At 47.8% G+C, this 14,035-nt stretch overlaps 1 protein-coding gene across 2 annotated transcripts in view; it reads left to right on the forward strand.

The window, feature by feature from the left end:
* Positions 1-9,589, forward strand: part of CLPTM1 (CLPTM1 regulator of GABA type A receptor forward trafficking) — a 31,438-nt gene extending 21,849 nt beyond the window's left edge. For both annotated transcript variants that reach the window (XM_083455237.1, XM_083455236.1), the window contains exons 9-14: positions 352-445; positions 1,114-1,304; positions 2,873-2,968; positions 3,607-3,742; positions 6,940-7,107; positions 8,141-9,589. In XM_083455237.1, coding sequence (XP_083311363.1) covers positions 352-445; positions 1,114-1,304; positions 2,873-2,968; positions 3,607-3,742; positions 6,940-7,107; positions 8,141-8,457 — 1,002 coding nt within the window. In that variant the 3' untranslated portion in view covers positions 8,458-9,589. The remainder of the gene's footprint in view (positions 1-351; positions 446-1,113; positions 1,305-2,872; positions 2,969-3,606; positions 3,743-6,939; positions 7,108-8,140) is intronic.
* The last annotated feature ends 4,446 nt before the right edge of the window (positions 9,590-14,035 follow it).

A 14,035-nucleotide genomic window follows, 5' to 3' on the forward strand; every position in this document is an offset into this window, starting at 1 on the left:
TCGGTTAGGACCAGTGCCTAAGCCAATACTGCTCATCACCTGTAACCAATAAAGTTGTGGCCTTTTTTTAGCCCATTAACCTTAATAATTGTGTCATGTGTCATTATTTCCACCGGGGGGGGTGTGAACTTGCCACGCAATTAGCATTAACTCTGGAAATGTATACTCGATTCAGATCAAACTAAGCCTTCTACAGCAGAAAAACATCAGGAGGCTTCCTTTGGTCAGAATTGAGTGTACATTTCCAGAGTTAATGGTAAATACATTACATATGACTGGCGTGCTTCTAATTTTGTATATTTTGGGGGGAAATGCCGGTCTTTCTCATACCCTCTTTTTCCTTTTTCCTAGGTTGCACTATTAGAAACCAATCCCTACCTTCTGGCGTTGACTATTATTGTTTCCATTGTACATAGCATTTTCGAATTCCTCGCTTTCAAAAATGGTAGGTTCTAAAATATTTGAGCTGCTTCTCTTCTCTCTCCCCAGCCCCCTTCCCCCCTCCTGCCTGTTTAAAGCCAGAAGGTGAAGGGGCAGGGGAGGATGCCGCAAGGCTCTAGCGCAGCTGCCTGTCTTCCTCCTCAGTGCCTTCTCCGCTTCGAGTCAAAGCCACCTCTGGCCAGATACCAGCCTAGCCAGCAGTACTGGAGGATTGTGGGAGGCAGGTGGCGCTGTGGTCTAAACCACCGAGCCTCTTGGGCTTGCCGATCAGAAGGTCAGCAGTTTGAATCCCCACGACGGGGTGAGCTCCCATTGCTCTGTCCCAGCTTCTGCCAACCTAGCAATTCAAAAGCACGCCATTGCAAGTAGATAAATCGGTACCGCTGAGGTGGAAAGATAAACGGCGTATCTGTGCTCTCTGGTTTCCGTCACGGTGTTCCATTGTGCCAGAAGCGGTTATTCATGCTGGCCACATGACCCGGAAAGCTGTCTGTGGACAAACGCTGGCTCTCTCAGCCTGAAAGCGAGATGAGCGCCGCAACCCCATAGTCGCCTTTGACCAAACTTAACTGTCCAGCAGTCCTTTATCTTTTTACTGGAGGGTTGGGAAGTAGCTCCAGTGAAAAATTGAAAAGCATTCTTTTCCTTTTTGTTTGTCGTCTTCCATTTTAGATATTCAATTCTGGAACAGCAGGCAGTCCCTAGAGGGGCTCTCTGTCCGCTCAGTATTCTTTGGAGTATTCCAGTCCCTCGTGGTCCTTCTCTACATCCTGGACAACGAAACTAACTTTGTGGTGCAAGTCAGCGTCTTCATTGGGCTCCTGATCGATCTCTGGAAGATCACAAAAGTTATGGATGTCAGGGTAAGAGCTGGACAAGGAGGGCAGTTAGTGCAAGAGGGTGTCTGCTCTCGTCTCATCTCTCGTTTCGATGACATGAAATTAGGGTAGTTAAAACAAAACAAAAAATAGGCATGAGATCCAAAAGGATCTCTCCTAGCTGGGCTAATGACCAGTACAGTGGTACCTCGGGTTACATACGCTTCAGGTTACATACGCTTCAGGTTACAGACTCTGCTAACCCAGAAATAGTACCTCGGGTTAAGAACTTTGCTTCAGGATGAGAACAGAAATTGTGCTCAGCAGCAGCAGGAGGCCCCATTAGCTAAAGTGGTGCTTCAGGTTAAGAACAGTTTCAGGTTCAGAACGGACCTCTGGAACGAATTAAGTACTTAACCCGAGGTACCACTGTAAAATGGGAGGATCACAGGGTGGTTTTTTGGTATTAAAAAAAAGAGAGAATATGTGGCATAATAGCAAACAAAACAGTAACATGCAGTTTAAAAGGCCATAGGCTGGCTAATTGAACCAAGGCCTGGTTGAAGAGGAATGCTTTCACCTGGCACCTAAAGATATGTAGTGAAGGCGCCAGGCAAGCCCCCCTGGGGAGAGCATTCCAGAAATGGGGAGCCACCACAGAGAAGGCCCCGTTCTCGTGTTGCCGCCCTCCGGACCTCTCGTGGCGGAGGAGCACAAAGAAGGGCTTTGGATGATGAGCACAGGGTCTGAGTCAGTTCATATGGGGAGAGTCGGTCCTTGAGCTACTGTGGTCCTGTCTCAATGAGTGTAAAATAATTGGGGCGAAAGAAACTAACTGATTGGGCGTGAGCTGCCATTGTCTGACTAGGAAGAGAAAGCAGTTGGGTAACTGCACAAGCCCAGCCATTCGGAACCAAAGAAAAACCTCGCTTGATCAACCCGGCAGCCCATCTTCCCCAGATCCAGTGGTAAACCAGATTCCTCACAAACCGGGCCAGAAGCACATAGACACCCAGTTGCTTCCCAGCAGCTGGTATCCAGGGGCGTAGTGTCTCTGAACACTGAGAGTTCCAGGTGGCCATTGCAACTTAAGAGCCATTGATAGCCCTGGCCTCCTCGAATTCCCTGCATCCCTTTTCGAAGCAGCCTGAGAACCAACTTCAGTACATGTTAACTGCCTTGTGCAAAGCAGTGCTTTATTTCACCTGCCCTTGTGCTTTTTCTGTATGAGGGCTCGAGAGTTACTGAAAAAGACGCTTGGTAATAGAACCGTTGCGTTAGTTTGTGTTGTTGTTGCTTTTGCAAGATGCTTAGAATTCTGCGTAGACTTCTAGCTATTTCAGAGGAAGCCGGGGATCTGGGACAATTTGAGTGTGAACAGGTTAAGCTGTTCTTGCCACAACCGCATCACATGGAGTTGGGTCAAAAAAGCATATGGGAATCCTAGTTTCCTGCACATCAGCAGGGCTGGAATGAGGACACTTTTTGCCTCCCTCTGCATCGTGGGCTTCACCTCATTTGCTTCAAGTCCGCTGGATTCCCTTCCCTCGATGTCTGTCTCTTAACGCCTTTCATCTCTCTGCTCTTTCCTCCCTCGGATAATGCCGCAACAGCTGGATCGGGAAAACAAAATTGCCGGGATCCTTCCACGCTTGACTTTCAAAGACAAATCGACGTACATCGAATCGTCTACCAAAGTCTATGATGACGTGAGTTTAGCGGCTGCTCTAGGAGAGAGTCCTCTCCAGATACTATGGGGAGGGGAGCTATTTTCCATGGTGGTGATTTGTACAAGTGCATACCGGCTAGGGAATTGGTTGTTGTCACTACTACTATTATTGTTAGTTAGTTACCCTAAGGGACACGGGTGGCACTGTGATCTAAACCACTGAGCCTCTTGGGCTTGCCGATCAGAAGGTCATCGGTTCGAACCCCGCGACGGAGTGCGCTCCCCTTGCTCTGTCCCAGCTCCTGCCAACCTAGCAGTTTGAAAGCATACTGGTCCAAGTAGACAAATAGGTACCGCTGCAGCGGGAAGGTAAACAGTGCTTCTGTGTGCTCTGGCTTCTGTGTGCTCTGTGCAGTTGCCTTTGACTGGACTTAACCATCCAGGGGCCTTTACTTTTATCTTTTTTTACCTGGGGCAAACTGCAAAAATCTAAATGCACCTTTGAAAACAGACAAAAACACTTAGTTACAACAAATTCAACCCAAAAACAACAACACATCACACCTGCACATGTGGGTGGCTAGTCAGGCACCTCTGGATCTCCCTCCGTTTCTAATTTTCCCAGTTGCGGACTTTCCTATTCCTTCTGAACTTGTCTTGATTTGTTCCCCTTTGCAGATGGCTTTCCGGTATCTCTCCTGGATCTTATTCCCCCTCCTGGGCTGCTACGCTGTTTACAGCCTCCTTTACATGGAGCACAAGGGCTGGTACTCCTGGGTTCTCAGCATGCTCTATGGGTTCCTGCTGACTTTTGGTGAGTAACGGGAGTATTCCCAAAGCAGCGTTCTGTGTGGCACGGCAGCTTGCATCTCCCCACGTGCGGAACTGGGCATCTCCATGTGAATTACCGTATTTTTCACTCTATAAGACGCACCAGACCACAAGACGCACCTAGTTTTTGGAGGAGGAAAACAAGAAAAAAAATATTCTGAATCTCAGAAGCCAGAACAGCAAGATGGATCGCTGTGCAGCGAAAGCAGCAATCCCTCTTGCTGTTCTGGCTTCTGGGATAGCTGGTCTCCAGGGCCAGATGAACTGCATCCAAGAGTATTAAAAGAACTGGCAGATGTGATCTCAGAACCACTGGCAGTCATCTTTGAGAATTCCTGGAGAACAGGCGTAGTCCCGGCAGACTGGAGGAGGGCAAATGTTGTCCTTATTTTCAAGAAGGGGAAAAGAGAGGACCCAAATAATTACCGCCCAGTCAGTCTGACATCAATACCAGGGAAGATTCTGGAGCAGATCATTAAGCAAACAGTCTGTGAGCACCTAGAAAGAAATGCTGTGATCACCAATAGTCAGCATGGATTTCTGAAAAATAAGTCATGTCAGACTAACCTGATCTCGTTTTATGACAGAATTACAAGCCTGGTAGATGAAGGGAACGCAGTGGATGTAGCCTACCTTGATTTCAGCAAGGCATTTGACAAGGTGCCCCATGATATTCTTGTAAAGAAGCTGGTAAAATGCGGTCTTGACTATGCTACCACTCAGTGGATTTGTAACTGGCTGACTGACCGGACGCAAAGGGTGCTCATCAATGGTTCCTCTTCATCCTGGAGAAGAGTGACTAGTGGGGTGCCACAGGGTTCTGTCTTGGGCCCGGTCTTATTCAACATCTTTATCAATGACTTGGAGGATGGACTCAAGGGCATCCTGATCAAATTTGCAGATGACACCAAACTGGGAGGGGTGGCTAACACCCCAGAGGACAGGATCACACTTCAAAACGACCTTGACAGATTAGAGAACTGGGCCAAAACAAACAAGATGAATTTTAACAGGGAGAAATGTAAAGTATTGCACTTGGGCAAAAAAAAATGAGAGGCACAAATACAAGATGGGTGACACCTGGCTTGAGAGCAGTACATGTGAAAAGGATCTAGGAGTCTTGGTTGACCACAAACTTGACATGAGCCAACAGTGTGACGCGGCAGCAAAAAAAGCCAATGCAATTCTGGGCTGCATCAATAGGAGTATAGCATCTAGATCAAGGGAAGTAATAGTGCCACTGTATTCTGCTCTGGTCAGACCTCACCTGGAGTACTGTGTCCACCACAGTTCAAGAAGGACACTGACAAACTGGAACATGTCCAGAGGAGGGCAACCAAAATGGTCAAAGGCCTGGAAACGATGCCTTATGAGGAACGGCTAAGGGAGCTGGGCATGTTTAGCCTGGAGAAGAGGAGGTTAAGGGGTGATATGATAGCCATGTTCAAATATATGAAGGGATGTCACATGGAGGAGGGAGAAAGGTTGTTTTCTGCTGCTCCAGAGAAGCGGACACGGAGCAATGGATCCAAACTACAAGAAAGAAGATTCCACCTAAACATTAGGAAGAACTTCCTGACAGTAAGAGCTGTTCGACAGTGGAATTTGCTGCCAAGGAGTGTGGTGGAGTCTCCTTCTTTGGAGGTCTTTAAGCAGAGGCTTGACAACCATATGTCAGGAGTGCTCTGATGGTGTTTCCTGCTTGGCAGGGGGTTGGACTCGATGGCCCTTGTGGTCTCTTCCAACTCTATGATTCTATGATTCCATGATTCTATGATAGCTGCGCAGCCTGCATTCGCCCCATAAGACGCACAGACATTTCCCCTTACTTTTTAGGAGGGAAAAAGTGAGTCTTATAGAGCAAAAAATATGGGATGTTCTCTTCGCCCATTAACCCAGGGTTGCCCCGGACTCCAAAGCTTTCTCTCTCTTTTTGATAAACAGAAAAAGCAAATCTCTAGTTATTCTGGGAAGAAAGTTATGGGGCAAAACTCACAGGAACTTCCTAAGCAATTTCTGTGAAATTTCCTTTCCTTTCAGTTTTAATTTACATACCGCCTTTCTATATTACTACGCTCAAGGCAGGTTACGGTTTCTTTGTTGAAGAAACAAAGATCGCGCACCTTGTAACAATCTGATTCAATGCAAAAATGTCATAATAAAAACTTGACTTTAAAATAAGCAACTTATATTAAATAAAGTATGATAACACTCAATAATCCATTAGGATATAATAGTACACAATAAAACCAAAGGTCAGCAAATAAGAATTAAACGAGAATTCAATCTTTGCAATTACGATAAATAATTTCTAAACTATAATCAATAAAAAATAACAGAAATGTGCCTATTAGACAGCAACAGAATCAGCCGCTGTGTGTGTGTGTAATCAATATTGTTTGATCTCCACACTCTGGACCATAGCTGTCAACTTTTCCCTTTTCTTGCAAGGAATCCTATTTGGAATAAGGGAATTTCCCTTTAAAAAAGGGAAATGTTGACAGCTGTAATCTGGACCAGCCAGACATAGTTGACTTCCCCTGGTAAGCAAAAGATTCCTAGGGGTGGCCGTGTCTCTAATTTTGTCCTTTGTCATCCACCCGTCCAGAGGAGGGCAACCAAAATGGTCAAAGGCCTGGAAACGATGCCTTATGAGGAACGGCTAAGGGAGCTGAGCATGTTTAGCCTGGAGAAGAGGAGGTTAAGGGGTGATATGGTAGCCATGTTCAAATATATAAAAGGATGTCACATAGAGGAGGGAGAAAGGTTGTTTTCTGCTGCTCCAGAGAAGCGGACACGGAGCAATGGATCCAAACGACAAGAAAGAAGATTCCACCTAAACATTAGGAAGAACTTCCTGACAGTAAGAGCTGTTTGACAGTGGAATTTGCTGCCAAGGAGTGTGGTGGAGTCTCCTTCTTTGGAGGTCTTTAAGCAGAGGCTTGACAACCATATGTCAGGAGTGCTCTGATGGTGTTTCCTGCTTGGCAGGGGGTTGGACTCGATGGCCCTTGTGGTCTCTTCCAACTCTATGATTCTACCCCACCCCAGGACACTCTCAATACTTGGAAGTGCACCCACTGGTCAGAAAAGGTTGCTGACGTCTGCGTTAACTACTCCAGCATTGACTTTTTCTTTTCCTTCCTTTGTTTTGTTGCCCTGCCCTGTCCCCTCTCCCAGGCTTCATCACCATGACGCCTCAGCTGTTCATCAACTACAAGCTGAAGTCTGTTGCTCACCTGCCCTGGCGGATGCTCACCTACAAAGCCCTCAACACCTTCATTGACGACCTGTTTGCCTTCGTCATCAAAATGCCCATGATGTACAGAATAGGCTGCCTTCGAGACGGTAATTTCTCTCCCTCCTGCATCTCATCGTATTCTCCCACCCCGCCTCCTGTGTATCTCAGGGGGGCTTTTTCTATGACCGCCCACCCCGAACCAATGATATCTCAGTTGCTAGAGCATGAGAACCTTAATCTCAGGATCATGGGTTCAACCCCACATTGGGCAAAAGATTCCTGCGTTGCAGGCTGGACGACCCTGGTGGTCCCTTCCAACTGTACAATTCTGTGATTCTGTTGAGTGTTTTCCAGACAATGTGCAGACTAATAATAATAATTATTTATTATTTGTACCCCGCCCATCCGGCTGGGTTTCCCCAGGCTCTCTGGGCAGCTTCCAACAAAGATTAAAAATGCATTAAAGTGTCACACATTAAAAAACTTCCCTGAACAGGGCTGCCTTCAGATGTCTTCTAAATGTCAGATAGTTGTTTATCTCTTTGACATCTGATGGGAGGGCGTTCCACAGGGCGGGCGCCACTACCGAGAAGGCCCTCTGCCTTCTTCCCTGTAGCTTTGCTTCTTGTAGGGAGGGAACCGCCAGAAGGCCCTCGGTGCTGGACCTCAGTGTCCAGGCAGAACGATGGGGTTGGAGACGCTCCTTCAGGTATACAGGACCGAGGCCGTTTAGGGCTTCCAGCACCAACACTTTGAATTGTGCTCGGAAACATACTGGGAGCCAATGTAGGTCTTTCAAGGCCAGTGTTATGTGGTCTCAGCGGCCACTCCCAGTCACCAGTCTAGCTGCCGCATTCTGGATTAGTTGTAGTTTCCGGGTCATCTTCAAAGGTAGCCCTATGTAGAGTGCATTGCAGTAGTCCAAGCGGGAGATAACTAGAGCATGCACCTAGAGCATGAGCCTCTTAATCCTGGTCGTGGGCAAAAGATTACTGCATTACAGGGAGTTGGACTATATGTCCCTTCCAACTCTACAATTCTGTGATCCTTGGACAAATCTATGGAGAACTCCGAGCCAAAGGGCCCTTCTCTCTCCTACCCTGTTGTAACGCCTGGCCTTTCCTCCTCCTCCTCCCGCAGATGTCGTTTTCTTCATTTACCTCTACCAGCGGTGGATCTACCGGGTGGATCCGACCCGCGTCAACGAGTTCGGGATCAGCGGGGAGGACCAAGTATCTCGGACCGCCACGCCGAGCGTTGCTCAGCAGGACGGTGGCCCTGCAGCGCTGGCCAACAGGGCCGTCAGGGCGGTCACGGAGGGCCCGGCCAACGGTGCCCCCGCAGCAGCGACGGAGCGAGGAGCCGCCGACATTCCCGCAGCCACCTCGGCGAGCTTGCCAGACGGCGCGGCCGAAGCGCCCCCTTCGAAAACGGCGGAGGAGAAGAAGAAAGATTAACCTGCTCCCGCGTTTTATTTTTTAAGATCCCTAACCTGACACTCTCACTGTTGGATAATGGACAGAAAGCAAAATGGGTGGGGGAGGCAAGCAGAGTTGCTTCGGCCCTCCAGGGTCCAAAGCGTTTTATTTTCTATTCCAGTAAACACGCGGCGGCTGGGGCGGGTTTTCGGGAGGGGGCGGGGTGGGGTGGGAGGAAGACCGCTTGAAATGTTGGTGGAGTTCGATGTGATAAGCTGTATCCATGAGAGAGAAACCTCACCCACCCACCCGCTCCCCCCCGCCCCTCCGTAAATCTCTATGTTTAAAAGCAAAACTCAAACCAGTAATCATTGTGACCTCCATGCCATTGTGCGGGTATTTAGGACATTGTTATTAAGGAGTTTCCCTCCAAGTTGTGTCTCCGTTTCATAAAGAGAGCTGATGATCAGAACAAAAGATAGCAAAACACCGTTTCTCATCATTACATCCTAATAACAGACTCTGGATTTAATAAATTCATTTGGGTGTTTTAAGTTAAAAATAATAATACACCAAAACAACCCCTCTGCTTCTCCCTCCTCCTGTTTCTTCTCACAAGGCTTTAGGGTAAGGAATTTCCTCCAGGACTCTGCATGTGTCACTGGGTGTAAAATCCAGCTTTCATTTAACAGCAAGATTCAGGTTTCTAACACAGTGTTAATTATGTGTGAATTACTTCCTTTCCTTTGGGATCTTCAGTGGCTTTAGTATTATGGGGTGGGGTGGAGATTACCTGCTGTAAATTTCTGTGATGTCTCTCTTAACTGCCCCCCCACCCACCCACACTGATTTTCACATAATGCCAAACCATGGTTTAGCATTGCATATAAACCCAGCCCTCCTGCTTAACTCTGGCTTGATAACTACGGCTAAAGGCCATTTGTTAACCATGGTTCATAGTTTGCAAACCTTAGTTGTCATTAACCAAAGCTTAGCATTACTTCTAAGCCCAGACCTCCTCCCTGAACTATGGTTAACAAGCCATCGACATCCACAAGCCAGACCTGGGAGTGAAGAACAACAAAAAATTCAAACTGCTCTCAAGGAATGGCTGATCTCACTGATGTTTTTAACTGTACTGTGCTGTAGTAAACCAAGTTTTGAGTGATCATCTGCCAGACACTTCGACTTTCACTAATGTTTATTAGGTTTAGCATTAACCATGGTTTAGCTTATTGCAAGAATTAAAATTCCCCTCAATATTTTTCCCCATGCATTTTAAGGTAAGGTGCATCAACCCTTTGCTTATTTGAGTTGTCTCCCCCCCCTCCCTGTGTCTTGTCTTTCCCCCCACTTAAAATAAGGTCACGGAGACCTATACACAATTTTTCTTTTTAGGCTGCTCTCGTCTCGGATTTACAACTGCTAAACCACAGTGTGAGGATGCTGTTCCTGCTTGGGTCAGCAAAGCTTCCCTCCCCACAGCAATCAGCACTGCTGCCTCCAAAAATGTGGGTCATGCTGGGTGGACTTTTCCTGGGGGAGGCTCCATAAACACACAGCTTTGCTTCCCTGCTTTGTGATGATCTCACCCTTATGAGATGGGCTGTTCTTGCTCATAGACCTTTTCTGCAGCTCAGTGCCAGGAAATCTGCTTTGTTGTTGTTGTTTAGTCATGTCCGACTCTTCGTGACCCCATGGACCAGAGCACACCAGGCACTCCTGTCTTCCACTGCCTCCCGCGGTTTGGTCAAACTCATGCTGGTAGCTTCGAGAACACTGTCCAGTCATCTCGTCCTCTGCCGTCCCCTTCTCCTTGTGCCCTCCACTTTTCCAGGGAGTCTTCTCTTCTCATGAGGTGGCCAAAGTATTGGAGCCTCAGCTTCAGGATCTGTCCTTCCAGTGAGCACTCAGGGCTGATTTCCTTCAGAAGGAAATCATCTAGCTGCTGCCTCCCTCCTTTCCTCCCTCCCTCCCTTCCTTCCTTCCTTCCTTCCTTCTTGTTTCCTTCCTCCCAAAGTGAAGGAATGTGGTAGCTTAATCCCACTGAAGCAGCTGATCAGCCTCTGCTGGCGTGAAGTGTTCTTACAACTCTGGAACTGCAACGCCACTATCCTGAATTCTGCGCGCAGCATCAAATTTTACGTTAGTGCAGCCGGCCTGCAAAGAAGTGGCTTTTGCTGAGCCCCGGCTATAGATTATTTGGAGACAGGAGGGGAGCGAGCGGCAGCCTCTGGTGCCTCTTGCCAGGCCCATCCTCTCTCAAAATATCTGCCTCATCCCCGGGACCAACCTTTCTCCGTACGTTATAAAGGGCAGGAAATTCTTTTCGGCTAAACTCGCAGGGAGTCATGCCTCAGGAATGCTCTTTCCAGAAATGTCTCGCAGTTGCATGTGTTGAGTCTGGACTGTCACTTTGTGGCATCCTAACGGTTTATCTTGGATTAAGGGCATTAGGGGCACCCTTGTTGCAAAGAACACAAGGAAGGCGGGGGGAGAACGTGGAAGAAAGGGGACACGGGACCAACATCAGGCTAACAATTTCCCACAGGGTTCCTCCCTGTGAATTCCCTCCCTTTCTCTCCAGAGCAGCACTTTCTCCTGTATGCTAACCACAGTTTAGCTTTAACCAGCTTCTTACTGGTTTTAATTCCAAAATGCTGCCGTTTGTATTGGGAATAATAATCTGGCTGGAGTATAAATTTGTAGGGGATATAGAGAAAGAGCCAGAGCATTAATCCTTTGCTGCTTTAACCATTGAGAAATCCTTCTCTGGCTGCACTTCTGTACCCAAACAGTTTCTCAGACTCCGGTCAAGTGCTGGCCAGTTGCTGCTGAGCCTTCCTTTGCAGCCTTAAGGACTAGAAACTTGTTTTAAGGGTATAGCAAGGAGCCTCACCATGCTGAGTTTTGTATCTAGTACCAGTTTCTGTGCTTGGGCAATGGCCGTCTCTGCTCACACACCTCTGGTTACTGGGAAATACAGTGGTACCTCAGGTTACATATGCTTCAGGTTACAGACTCCACTAATCCAGAAATATTACCTCGGGTTAAGAACTTTGCTTCAGGATGAGAACAGAAATCGTGCAGCAGCAGCGAGAGGCCCCATTAGCTAAAGTGGTGCTTCAGGTTAAGAACGGTTTCAGGTTAAGAACGGACCTCCGGAACGAATTAAGTTCTTAACCCGAGATACCACTGTAACAGCATTTTTAGAAGTGTGCATGCACACGAAAGCTCATACCAATAGCAAACTTGGTTGGTCTCTAAGGTGCTACTGGAAGGAATTTTTTAATAGCATTTTTAGAGACCATTTCTACACTGCGTTAATTTGCTGTCCAATAACCCATCCAGCACAGGTACAAAATGTACAGGGGTGTATTGGTCTTTAAGAAATAAGAATGGCTGTGTAATGTTAGTGACAGTTCAAGCTGAGTGAAGAGCACTGCAGGAGATCTTTTTGGCCGGGTGCAATGAATTGTTAACGCTTCTGCTCTGCAGGCAAGATGGAGCTGCCACCACCATGAACTGGCTTAAGATTTGATTTCTACAGACCTTGCAGGCAGCGGGGAGGATGCTGGAGGTTGAAGGGTAGCAACTTATACCTTTAAAATAAAATTTTAAAAGCATCCTTAGAGCTGGGATGAACCATCCGCAGCCTTCCAGATGTGATTGAAGTCCAGTTCACATCAGCCCCTGTCCGCACGGCCAGTGGTCAAGATATCATTGCATATTAGATTTATATACCGTATTTTCTGCTCTATAAGACTCACTTTTTCCCTCCCAAAAAGTAAGGGGGAATGTGTGTGTGTCTTATGGAGCGAATGCAAGCTGCGCAGCTATCCCAGAAGCCAGAACAGCAAGAGGGATTGCTGCTTTCACTGCGCAGCGATCCCTCTTGCTGTTCTGGCTTCTGAGATTGAGAAATTTTTTTTCTTCTTGTTTTCCTCCTCCAAAAACTAGGTGCATCTAGTGATCTGGTGCGTCTTACAGAGCGAAAAATACAGTTCTCTTCATCAAGAGACATTGCTTTGAATGGAGAACATCCCAGATTCAGGTTCTGTCCGTCCAGGTTAAAAGGACCAGGCAACAGGAAAGACCCCTCAAGAACCACTGCTGGCGTCAGAGGAGTTGATCTTGAGCCTGAATAACTGACAGTCTAACCCGGTTTTATAAGGCAGTGCTTCCTACATTCCTGAACTCTCAAAGGGGCAGAACTATTTTTGATAAGTGGGAAATGGAAGCAGGGGGTATTTTGGGTCAAGCAGCGGAATTTCAAAAAATATTTAAGGAATAAGCAAACACAACATCCAGTCACTAGTCCAAAATACAGAAGAAGTGGTGGCTTGGGGTGTGGTTAGATAGGCTCCCCATATTTTGTGAGGAGGGGGTGATCAGCTTTTCTCACATGGCAAACTTTTGCAGGGTGTCTCCCAATTCCCCTGGGCTGTCCCACAAAACATGCCAGGGTGTGGCCTTTTTTTGGGGGGGGGAGCTCTGTTCCATGTGGCTGCCGCAGAAGAAAACATCTGGAACCAGATGTCAACAGCTGTACACGCGCGCACACACACAGAAAGCCTGTGTTGGAAATAGCATTTTCCATTTTGTGCCCGAGGCCACTGGAAAGATCTGAAGCTGTTGGGCAAAAGAAACCCGGAACATTTAGCCCATCTGAGAAGGGCCCTCTTTTCGAAATGGCCCCAGATAACCCCAGGCTCTTGGCGCGTGACGGGTTACACTCCTTCGCTGCAACTTCATATTTTCACAGCTTGTTTTGTTGACCTCCAGTTCTTGGCGAATCGGAGCAAGATCTGGCTTTGCCTTGCGCTGGGAGTGTCTGTTTGGCAGCCTCCATAGCTATTGGGTTACCAGATGTGTGTGTGTGTAAGAGAGAAGGGACACTCTTGCCCCTTTTGAATTAAAGGAAGGATTTTAGCCGGGGTAAATTTTCCTGCTCCAGCACCCGGCAGAAAATCAACTCCTCTAAGCAAAATGGCCGCCCCAGTACAGGACAGGGGACCTGTTGAACCGCCAGGTGATATTGGACCCCAACTCCCATCATGCCTCACTGTGAGCCACACTGCCTGGGGTTGATAGGAGTTGGAGTTCAACATCAAGGCCTATGGCTTTTCTAACCTGGGTAAAGGGACCCCTGACCATTAGGTCCAGTCGTGACCAACTCTGGGGTTGCGGCGCTCATCTCGCTTTATTGGTCGAGGGAGCCGGCGTACAGCTTCCGGGTCATGTGGCCAGCATGACTAAGCCGCTTCTGGCGAACCAGAGCAGCGCACGGAAACGCCGTTTACCTTCCCGCCGGAGTGGTACCTATTTATCTACTTGCACTTTGAGGTGCTTTCGAACTGCTAGGTTGGCAGGAGCAGGGACCGAGCAACGGGAGCTCACCCCGTCACGGGGATTTGAACTGCCGACCTTCTGATTGGCGAGTCCTAGGCTCTGTGGTTTAACCCACAGTGCCACCCACGTCCCTTTCTAACCTGGGTACAGGTAACTACATTAGAGGGCATTGCCTTTTCTCACAAGGTAACAGTGCCCTGCATGTGAGAGAGGAAGGAAGAGGGGCCATTTTTTGAACCCAGTTTCCAGCCTTTGAGGGTTGCAA

The sequence above is a fragment of the Podarcis tiliguerta genome (assembly GCF_965153285.1).
Source record: "Podarcis tiliguerta genome assembly, chromosome: 8".
Taxonomy (NCBI): Eukaryota; Metazoa; Chordata; class Lepidosauria; order Squamata; family Lacertidae; genus Podarcis; species Podarcis tiliguerta.